The 12,441-nt window shown below is 38.2% G+C and overlaps 1 protein-coding gene across 3 annotated transcripts in view; it reads right to left on the reverse strand.

Annotated features, from left to right (window-relative positions):
- Positions 1-12,441, reverse strand: part of arhgef4 (Rho guanine nucleotide exchange factor (GEF) 4) — an 80,086-nt gene that overhangs the window by 64,783 nt on the left and 2,862 nt on the right. For 2 of the 3 annotated variants that reach the window (XM_084410207.1, XM_084410204.1), the window contains exon 2: positions 11,941-11,970. In XM_084410207.1, the coding sequence (XP_084266333.1) occupies positions 11,941-11,970 (30 nt within the window). Of the gene's footprint in view, positions 1-6,620; positions 6,813-11,940; positions 11,971-12,441 lie in introns of those variants that run through there. The other variant, XM_084410206.1, reaches the window with a different exon arrangement.

Consider the following 12,441-nt stretch of genomic DNA (forward strand, 5'->3'; position numbering starts at 1 on the left):
GGTTTCGTGTGTACAGCCAATCCGTATATTCTGTGAAACGATGATGTCATCACATCACATGTCGGCTGCGTCACACGTAACAGCAACAACAATAATGGCGGACTACATGATTGTGTTCGTGCTGCAGAAGCTACTAAGCTACTTCTTCTTGGTTCGTTTACAGCGCGCAAGGTTATGCGCATGCTCAAAGTCTTCTTCTCCGTGTATAGTGTATATCTGTGGCAGAATTACAGCGCCCCATACTGGTCTGGCATATATATTACACCGTTTTAAGTCCGTTTCAGTGTTTTCGTGTGTACGCAGATATTTCTTGAGACGACGCCGTGTTTACGGAATTTTTTTTTAGAACGAGGAAAAAAAATGATCGGATAGGGAAGGGAACGCACCGGCTTCATGTGGACATGGCCTAAGTGGATGGGAACCAAAATAGGACAATAAAAGCTCCACAGAAGAATCATAAAAGTCCATACGGCTCATTTAATAAACTCCAAGTCTTCTGAATTCATGACTGAAATTTAAGTCAGTTCACTGAAAATCTTGCTTTACAGCCAGCACAATTCACTTTAATTGTATGAAAACAGCAGCTTGGACATTCCGTCAAAAGACATGACCGTGAGTAAACAATGACAGAATTTTCATTTTTGAGTGAACTATCCTTTTAACCGCACCAATGTGTTATTCCTCCTTGTGCCGAATCTAAAAATGACAACTTGACAACCCTAGATAACAGCTATACGCATTAAAGAAATCTGAAATGAAACATCCAATGCTATGCAGTACTTGACAAAACAAAAACACACACTCTGAGTTCAGCCAGAACTGAGCGACCTCAAACAGTACAAAGGAGGTGAGAGTGAAACCAGATCCTTTATCAGTGTGTTCCCATGCAGAGGAGAAGCACTGACTCAAGATCAGTTTGCATTGCTGGCATTATCCCACTGCTCCGTTTAAATAAATCTGCTTTGCTGTGAAAGAAACAAAGAGAAGGGAGAAAATGGGGTATCTGTTTCACAAACCCACAAGCCAACAACACCTGCACCAACAGCTCTGAATAACAAGTGCAATTCCTCTAGACAAATGAAGTTCCTGGTGAGCTGGAGGGGTTATTTGAAGTTGATGAAAACTTGTCAGCGCATGTTTTCGCATCTTTATTGTCAGTCTGCATGTGAGGTAGACTGTTGCGTCACAGGAAGGTGAAGGTGCGGTGGGTCGCAAAAAAAATTAGAAGGGCATGACTTCTTGGAATCTTGGCGCAACCATTGTTACCATGGCAGGAGTGTTAGAAACAGTTTTGGAAAGACGGTGTGTCAGAAAGATGTGGTATTCTTGCGGAATAAACGAGTCTGACAGACACATTGTTTTCAGAGGATGGCCTCTAGGCTTTCTAGAAAACTTGCGTGTCAGTTACTGTAAGACCAAACAAAAAAAACAACAAAAAAAAACACATTGCGCAAATAATCATTACATAAATATTCAAAAGTCTACTGTGTGTGTCATTATAAGGTGGAAAAAGAATTGGTCATTGGGCATCTAGTACACTTAGACCAGAAAGATTGGTGACAACACTGACTGGTTGATGGCACCACAACAATGTGCTCAGTTTCAAGCCCTTCACAAGTAGCAACTACACTAACCTGTTGTGACAACCAGTTTATTTCATGCTTTTAAAACCTATAGTATACTTCCATTGTTTGTATTCTGCTCTGGCTTGCATGCAGCACGATTTTTGTGTCCCCGCTTAAAAACAAATGTCCATTATGTAGTGCGCCGAAGGAGTCCATCCGCATTCACTGTCAGTGGAGTGTACTTTGGATGGCTTGCGTGCTCGGCCGGCCACTAGACGGGCCCTGTCCCAAATGGCACAATTCATATGCACTTACGGTCTTGTGGACTTACAATGGCCGCCGTAATTGCACGATCGTGAAGTCCGAGAACACCGTAGGGTGTCTTATTTAGGTTTCAGAAGGGTGCTCACGAATGCCCTGTTTGCGGGTCGATATGTGCCCTTGATGTGAACTTTACGTCACAAAAGCACAGACTTGTAGGATGACCGCACGTGTTTAGGGTGCCATTTGGGACAAAGCCACTGAGTAGAACGCAGAAAATAAAGCATACCTTGATCTTACATGTCCTCCATAAAGTAGGGGAACTTTTAAAAATATTTATTGTCATTATATGAACATTTTCCGGCTTCTGACTGGCCGTCAACAGAGAAATATGCTTTTTGCAGTTGATGGAGTTACAATAGAGGCTAACTGCTATATGCTAAAAAAACAAAGCCTTTTGCTTCAATTACCTGTGAAATTAAACCAAATGTGTTATTATTCAGTTAAGCTATAAACATGTTGACAGTAGAGGAGTGTATGCTATTGTATTATTTATTTAATAAGCAGAATGAGAAAAGACGTTGTCAAAGTTTTTGAGAATTGTGTACTAACACATTTGCAAATACAAGGTGTGAAATCAAGTTTGTGAAATCATGTTACAGGGATAATTCAACCCCAAAAATTGTAATCCTGTCATCAGTTACTAACCATCATGTTGTTCCAAACCTGTATGACTTTTTTTCTTCTTCTGTAGAACATAAAAGATAGTTGAAGAATGTTGGTAAGCAAACCGCTTTGGTTACCATTGACTTGTGTGGTTTGAAACAACATGAAAGTAAGTAAATAATGACAGAATATTTACTTTTGGGTGAAATATACGTTTAACATATTTGCGTGGAGAACATTTCAGGCTTAACAGACAAAGGATATGACAAAGAAACAAGACAAGAATAAGAAATGGGATTTCTGGAAACCCTCAAAAGTAGCTCTCAGCAACGTCGGACAACCAATTCCCTGCTTCATTTGTTGGCTGAAATTTCATCAAGGAGCTGGACACATTTTGTGGATGGACCATGATATCTGTCGTTGAGGTACTGACTGTACAACTGTGCAAGTCTATGTTCAGATCGCAGGGAGGGAATAAGAGGAGAAAGAAAGAGCGAATGAAATCTCTCAAACCACTGGACTTTTGGACAAAAGACATGCTCTGAAACACAAGAAAAAGTGCTGTTCTCACACTTTCATAGAGTTGCAAGACGGCCAATAAGAACACGGAGTCAGGGGACCTATGAAAAGCTTGTATAACTCCAGACAGGGGGCCGATATACTACAGAGGGAAAGCCCAGGAAATTACTTGAATTCTTGACATTAAACCACACTAGCACCACTATTTACTTTCTAAGGCCATTAGGGTGTAGTACAGTGTTTCTCAACCGGTTTTGCTTCAGGACTTTCATTGCACATCAAGTATCAACTCAGCACAATTTCAGAACTGTTCATCATACAAAAGCAACAAAAATGTCCTTAAAATCGAATACTGAAATGTAATTATAGACCTAACAATATGCAGGCTGAATAGGACATTTTGACAGATTAATGATCTCCGCAGTCAATAAGTCACTGAGAGAGAAGAATATATAATGACAATTAAAATTCTAATTAAAACGCTGTTGACAAAATATAAATAAATAAAAAACAATGCAAGATGATAACACAATGCACCCAAAAAAATCCATAAATTGTGGATTGCCCCACTTGAGCTGAGAAACACTGTTTACCCAGTATTTGATTGTTTAATTTAATGTTAAATTGTTTAATGTTACTTGCTGTTTCTTTGAAATTATTATGAAGTTTACTTCACAACTCATGTGAAAATTGTTTCAAATTAAATCCAACACCATTTTCATTCAGTGTAGTTTTGTTCATGTTTTTAAGGATGAGTACATAAGATAAGAACATGTCACACAACCTATCCATGTCTAAATTGTCTAGCTGGCTACCAAGTGAGAGATGTTGTACAAATATACAAATCCAAACTAATATCTAATTAAAATGAGCACTGAAAGACTAATGAAAGGCTGAGCACTGAAAAGCCCTGAGAAAGAGGTCAAACGAGTGTCTAACCAGGACACCAACACCAGGGTGAAGGCTCAAAGGAAGCAATTGGCTCCTGCCATAGGCTTGTGGTCCAGATCTGCAAGGAAGGGCAAGCTTGAGGCGAATCATCCTGTTCGGCTTTCCGTACCCACAAAGAGCTACTAGCTTCTGACAATGTCATATTCCAGTTACTCTAATAAATCTATGTGCAGTGTGTCAAAAAAAAAAGAAGAACTAGCGTGGACCAGAGAAGCGAAAATACTTCAGCCTCAGATCCTGGACGGGAAAGCATCCACCCTGCAATTTTGAGAAAGGGAGAATGTTCGGGCAGCATTGTGGACACTATGGACACTATTTAGTATTCGGCACCAGTGTCCACAGAAGCGGTTTTCCCCTGGGAAAAGAACATTGACAGTTGGCAAATAAGGACAGATGCCTTTGTGAGCAAACTTATGCAAAAACCTGACTGTTACTGTAAATCAGGCCCACTCTGGGAACGTTTCTCTGGCTCTGAAGGAGTCAGGACTATCCGGGGGCCAAAGGGCTGGCAGGCTGTACAGGGCGAGACCGGAACGTTCCACGTTTCTTTTCCTCTGGGACAGATGAAACACATTCACGGCCCCCACACAACATTGACACAACACCACACCGTGTTTGTTTTTCTGAACCACGATTTTAACACACTTTTATTATTGGCAACGTGCAAAAGGGGGAAAAAATTATATCACTGATAAAAACAACAGCTGTTTCATGAGGGATACTAGCAGCTGCAGAATGCTACTGTACCTAACACAGCAACAATTCCATCGGCATGAGCACAACAGATATTTTCCAGAGCTGTTCATATCTCACTATCCAGCTGCATCCCAAAGGATACGAGAAAACACAAATGTTGAAACTCGTTCTGTACCAGACATTATAAACATTTATGGTTAAAAGCTGTTCAGCTCTCTTCTGTCTTTCTTTGTTTATAATTCTAACAAGTGCCAGCCATTAGTATTCGGTTTTACTATCAAACTAATGTCATTCAACACTTGTAGTTGTACCTGCTGTGATCCTAAATCAGTGCTATATAAAAGACTGTTGGTTTATGGATGGATGCTGACCTCTTCTGCTTTGTTTGACTGCCCTTTAACTCTGAACTCAGCAGGAGTTTAAAATAGCCTGTGACGGGCACAACAGATTATTCTAAAACTAGGAGGCTCAATCAGGGCATCCCAGCAAGAGGTGAACAAGAATCCCAAATTTACTGCTTCAGTCAACTAATCCAAAAGGAAGTCTAGGAAATGAAGGGGAAAACAGCGTCAAGCCAAGGTTAAGCAACAAATCAATATCTTTGAATCTGCTTATTCGATCTTTAGCCTATATTTAGATATTTTGGTGAATTTCATGAAAACAAGAACATATCTTATAGTTCGTTAATTATCATACAAAGAGAAGTTTAATATTCCATTGCAAGTTTTACATTACATTTACATTAAACCAAATGTGTTATTATTCAGCAAATTGAGCCCTGATTATAACATTATTTCCATGACAATTAAGCAAATTTCTCCAAATTCCTAATTATCGTAAAGCAAAATATCTCATTACTATAAAAAATAAAAATTCTTTCTTAAATTGTTATGCATTTATTTATTATAATAGTAGTTGTTGAAATGTATTTAATTCATGCTGATTTAAATAAAAATAAATGTAGTATTGAGAATCTAATGAGAATCACCAATGAAAAAAAAAAAAAAAAACTCTAGACAAGAAAGTCTAGACATATTACAGTAATGAGATTTTTGGCAGAAATGTTTTGATTTTCAAAAAAAAAAAATCTTAATGGTCCTATTTTGTTTTTTACTTTATTAGAATTATATATTTTTTATATTAAAATGATTACATAAAGTATATAAACTATTGCTAATTCCTTTTTTTTTTTTTTTGGCATGCAATTATGTTTTCATGAGATTCCCCCATTTATTTAATTATGCAGAGATGTCAAATTAAGGGTGCTGTGGTATCAAACCTATTATTTCTAATAGTTCACTGGAGCAAACACATAATTCTCAATGTGGGATCAAAGTTTAAAAACTGAGAACAGTGGCCTACAACCTGTACAGAACTACATTAGGCTGCCTCGCAGAAGAGCTGTATGATAAAAATGTGACGCCAAAGCTCAAATGTACACAATTCACATACTGTATACAACAAGAGTTCACAAGGCCAGTACTGTGATGAATCAATGGAATCCATGAGATATTCACAGGCTTCACATCTAAACAATGGAGTTTTATTCAGTAATTTGTGGTATATCCATGAAGTGATATAGCCTACTTATATACAATAACAAATTATTGTCTTAACTATAGAAAACTGGAGAGCACAACTGCCATAGTGGTTCTATCAATGAAGGATTAAATCATAAAATATAACAAAAATTGGCAAACCAATTTCCAACCTCTCAGCGTAAAACAAAAAAAACATTGGCAGCTACATTACAGCGTGGTGTAAAATAACATGGCTGAACAAAGAACAATGTGTTTGACCCATATACAGGTGTCTACGCTGTAAAAAGTGTGCATCAATGATACTTTTGAAGTACAGAAACTGAGAAACATTGATGACAATTAGTCACCTCATGTCCAAAAAGAAAATGGATTGCTAAACTGACCACAAGAAGATTTACATCAAGTAGTTTCTCAGACATACCTGTGCCATGTCTCTGTGGTCACAGCCTCTGTTTGGCATCCTAACAGCCACTCTTCTCAGAAAGCTGATCTGAGTTCAGCCAGACTGGCTCCCAGAGTCCATTCATCGCCCCTGACTGCTCCTCAAGCACTGAGACTTCCAGTTCACTCACTCCACAGCCTGTGGCTCAAACAGTGACACGAAAACAAAGGAGGAGGAAGGAGGAAGCCCATCCCAAAACACAGAGTGAAAGAGGGAGGAAAAAAACTGAATAAGAGAAAAGGGCCAGTCAGGACAGCCTAACGGCGCTAAGAAATTCAGGTTTTCTGAATAAAGAGACCGAGAGAGACCAATCGCAGGGGAGCGGGTTCCCTCCTCCTTTTCTCCTGGAGGATGCTAATCATTTCTCAGAGCGGTTTTACAGGTAAAGTCTGTGCGCTCCATTTATTTTAACTACAGGGTGTTTGCATGGCAGTGTATCCTCATGAGGTTTACGCAAACAAGTGCTATATTTTAAAGAGATAAAACGTGAAGGTCAGGTGGACAATAGAGGAAGGAATATAAAACGCTTTCTTTCAAGTGAAAGGGAGTGATTCGCCTCAGTTATTTAGAGCGGTGTTTCACAAAATAAGCAGTGTTTTTTGTCGTATTAAGTAACTTATTAAGTAACACTGCCCATTAATTCTTCGCTCACTTGTCCCTTTAAAGTCCTCATGAACACAACAGTGACTTACCTGAAAGAATCAGTGTTTTTGAATGAATCGGTTAAGTGAATAATTCAATGACTCGTTTGCGTGATTCATTCCTGAATTGATTGTTTTTGAATGAATTGGTTGAATCAATGATTCATTAACGATGTAACCGGACACCCATCACTGAAAAATTCCCACCACTAATGCACAGACTGACAGTCTTTTGTTATTACTATCACTAAAATGTCATTTTAATCCAATTGTGTTGTAATTTCTGTTTTCTAGGTTTACAACTAACCCACTTTTTTTTAAATCACTCAACAAAAACCATTATACACAGGTCAGCTTTCATATGTGCAGGTTCTAGTGCTTCAAGGTGAAAGGAAATAAACAACTTGCCAGTACAAAGCTGGCACACCTCCTGCAGCCCTTCGCCTGTGGCAACTAACTCCAAAGAAGAAGAGTGTGCGTGAGAAGTCGCTTTATTCTAAAAGGAGAGGGAATGAAAAGAAAAGCAAGCACTTCCAGATCTCTTTGTTTAGGCCATAACGAATACCCCTGAATAACTGTCTCTCTCTCTCTCTGTCTCTGTCTCACCTAGCATGAAGCATGAATCTTGCACTAAATACTAACATATCATGGTCGTAATGAATGCAGCCACCAAATGAAAGGCCATTGTTCCAGGCAGGCATGTGACTTTTATTACTGCGAGTGATCAAAATCAGTTATTCGGTGTTGGGCGGGTTGAGGGGGAGCGAGCACAGAGGGAAGTTGTCAGTCAGAAGCTGAAAGAGGTCACAATGCAACTGGGGCGGTACATGATAATGAGGAGCTCTTTCCGATGCCTGACTGATTATCGGACCACGTAAAAAATGCGACACTACGCTGAAGTTCAAATGCGCGGACAAAACACACTGTCATTCCAGTTAATCCACAGAGGAAAGATCCGAAGCATAGAAACAACACAACTACTGCCAACTCTCTTTAGCTCCTCTTTTCACATCTCTGTGGTTCCCAGACATTTTTAGTGAGTACAGTAGTGTTTAACCCATTGTCTAAAGAAGTCTAAGGAGAGTAATTATGGAGCGTGCATCCAGAGAACTTTACCCATGGAGAAGTTTACCCTGGCAGTGCGCGGCTATCATCCGCTCGCCACATGAGAGTTTGCCGCAGCCAATGCAGCGCTCTAAAGCCAGCTCTGAGGTTCAGCACTGGGTCAGGAGTGTGACAGGTTACTCTTCCGGTCCGCAAACAAGAAGGGCAATGCCGGGACTTTAGGTGATTACGGACTATTATTAGAGTTAATGTGGGAGTTTATGACTGATGTAGCATTATTTGCATGTTTGTGGCATTATAACTCATGCTTCTAGCTTCTAGCACAGCCCTTCAAAGCATACTTCAGAGGAGCATGTGACCAGAAATCCAAGAATATGTCTCCAGGCTCGCTGAGTATAATAGTATGCCGTTTAAAGCATGTAAATACTTTGTAATACATACTCTGTATATATAACCCATGATTTTCATAAGTCCAAACTGCGCAGATGGAACCATTAGATCGATATAAAAATATACAAATATGCATTTGTACAAAGTGAAATCCCGAAGGTTTAATGTCAACATTCTTAAACACTCAGACCTATTTTAAATTAAATGTCACCCTGTATTTTGAGAGACACCCATAACACTCAAAGGCTAAACGGCCCAGGAGATGATTTAAGTGACACTTGGCTGAGTTGATTACTGTAAAATAGGTACAAGTTGAGACATGAAGAGGCAGATTGGAGCTAAGCTGGAAAAGCATGAAATTCTACCAGTATTTCATCTCCTGCAAAATCCCTTTCATTAAAGGCAACTGTTTTTACCTTCACTGTTAAAGTTTTATTTAGTATAACACGCCTCATTATTCAAATAATTATTTTACATACATACATTTATATAAAACTATGCGTATGATTAGAGAAAATTTATATATTTTACTGAATTACAAATTTAATTATTTTGATTTTCCATTTCATGTAAACTTTATAATAATCAATCACTAAAATAAATTGTAATAATATTTCACAATATGACTTTTTATTGATACATTTGATCAAATAAATGAAGCCTTGGTAAGCATAAAAGAACAACAAAAAAAAAAATCTTACAGAGTCCGACCCCAAAATTTTGATTGATAGTGTATCAGTGATCGTATAAGCTCATAACTGCTTTATTGAAGAAAATTACGCAAAAGGTACAGCCAAAGCATGTCTGGATGTTCCAAAAGGCCTTATTGGCTCAATTATCAAGAACAGAAAGCTACATTAATCACTCAGACAAGGCCTGAAAGATTGCGCCTCAAACACTCAGCATGAATAAGATCTGTGCAGAAGCAAAGCGACGCCAAGAACGTTCTGTGGAATATACAAAGTTCAGTAGTGGAGAATGGAGCAAAGGTGCTGCTGTTAACTATATCAAGAGCTCTGCATAATACTAGCCTATGAAGGAGGGTAGATGCTATCACTCAAATGAGTTAAACAGAGGATGGCACTCAAAAGAGCCATATTTGAGCTCACAATAAAAGGTTTTATGGTCAGTTGGCACAAAAATCAAATCAGCATGGCACAGATCTAACAACCTGCACTTCAAAACCACAGAACCAAGAAGTGTGACAAATCCTTCACTACTCAACCAACCAGAAGAACAACAAATATGCCAGGATTAATGGGTCAAATAAATTCACACCTGTAAGCTGAAAAACCTCTTGTACACAATCTACTACATGCCTTCTGTTGTTAGATTGAGGGTTCGTACTTTTCAGCAAGTAAAAGGCCTTTACTGTAATTCTAAAAAGGTAAATGTGAAAATAACTTTAATATTGTTAGAAATATTTCAAGATGAACACTTTAGTTTTAGATTAGGTTTACTTAATTATCATTCCTTTTTAGAAAGATCATGTTAAAATGTATCAAATATGATATCAGGCTTTTGAGGAATGTTTATTTGGACATTTCTCAATCATCAGTGTAGTGCACGGCAATCAAAAACTACAGAGCTTTAATCATAAAACTAAGCATTTAGGCTAAATATCATCTTATCAGACAAATTATTGGGAGATACAGAGTAACAACTGATACGTATATGTATTTTCTGTAAGTAGTCTGCTACAATGATCTCAATGGTTTATTAAAATGTATAATTTCCGGCCATATAAATATCAGAAACTGCATCGAATTCCATCGTTTTTGCTCAGTTTGGGCCTTCTCACGTATGAGCTCCATGTTCACCTATGAGCCACAAAAGCCTAATGTATCAAATATGACACTCAACAACAACAGACATGTACAGACTTTTTTTTAAGATTTTTTTTTTTTTTATTCTGTCTAAGGGTTCAAATAACAGTCCCATTTAAAAAAAATATATATAATATATATAAGCATATTTAATGCTTTACAGGGTTAAGGTTGTCATTGCTGAGGTACAAAATATCAAAATGTATGCAGTCCTATTTCCTATGTCATTTATATTATGCAAGATGCCAATTATCCAGTTTAAATTCACCAAAAGCTATTTGAATGGGTGGGATTTACAGGCTATGATTCTCTAGATCAAATTGCCTTATTTTGCTGAACATAAATACCAAGTACTGGCATGAAACTCTAGATCCAATGAGTGGCCAATGAGGTCCTGCTCAACACTCAAATACCGGTAGTGTTGCTGTTACCAGTCTGCAGAGCACCCTCCATCTTCCCCAGCTCCACCTGTATAGATCTGCCTACGAGGGGTTATTTCATATATGTTACATGTGCAGCAGCAGATGAACTAAAACTACATATAACCTCCAATTATACAAACACTTAAGCTGAATGGTTTAACCTCACCCCTGACATAACATAACTGACTTAAAATTACATCATTAGTGCCAACAAAATCAAGTCAATGTTACAGCAAAAACTAACAAGCACCTGGGAACAAGCATTCAGAATGACTATATGAACAACCTATTCATTATTTACGCAACAATATTAGGCAACATTTCAATAAAACAAGAATGGAAGCAAACAAATTGTGCGACAGGAATCAGCAACTACTGGTGTAGGAAAGAGTGGTAAACTATCAGGACTAATAATTCCATTTACTAAGAGGCAACACTGCCTTAAACCGCGATGCATAAAACCAACATCATTTTCTGGCCTGTTCATGCCTGATTAGAGCAACACAACACACTGCAAATCTTCTTGTGACAGGAGAGTGCACCAACCATCTGCAGACACTACACCTCAAAGCATTGCATAACTCCTTAGCATCATCCGACAAGTTGAGGCACAGCCTCTGCAGGGGTGAAGGCAGATAGGCTGTTGGCAGTGTATATGGGGAAAATGTACAATATGTCCTGATGGTGCATGCTTGATCCTCAATGATTACATCAAACCCTTTGGCTGAATGACGCTTTGTGGGATTAAATTCAAATGAATGAATCCTCATATTAAATGGAAAAAGGCAGATCTAACAGTATTGTGCATTTATTAAGACAATGAGCTCAAACTATTGCAATGCAGCAGCGTTAAAATGATCTAAATTAAGTGAATGAGAATTATGGCAATGATTTAGTGCATGTGACTTAGGGGTTTTCAGGTTCATCAATCTCTGACTCAAAAGAAAGAACTTACCTGGGGAAGAACTGCCGACGGGCTTAATCTCTGGAAACACACAAAAAGGAAACATACAAGACAGTTTCAAGGTGTGTTTTGAAGTACCAACAATTCTGAACAGAACATAAGCAAGGCACGCATTAGCCTTAAATTAGCCTCAAATTGTTGACATGAACATAAACCACAAGGAACTGGTACGGCACAACTGAAACAATCATAAGACATTTTAGTGTCTATTTAGGGTGAGGTAAAAATATGTTTTTAATGCACAGCACACATGCCTACAGTATTATGACTTCTTTTGAGGTAAAAAAGGTCTCTTGCAATGAAATTATTTTTAAAGCCAATTGTAGTTAAAAGTAATGTTACCAAATAAACATTAAACAGAAACAGCTAACCCATGGTGCTTGTTAAAAGCTACTGTTTCTTGTGCAACTCTTGTTCAGTCATAAATGTCTTAATAAATACATGCCTTTGTTTGATCTACCAGCCATCCATATGGTTCTCCACTATTTTAAA

The sequence above is a fragment of the Rutilus rutilus genome, assembly GCF_951802725.1.
Source record: "Rutilus rutilus genome assembly, chromosome: 6".
In the NCBI taxonomy this organism is placed as follows: domain Eukaryota; kingdom Metazoa; phylum Chordata; class Actinopteri; order Cypriniformes; family Leuciscidae; genus Rutilus; species Rutilus rutilus.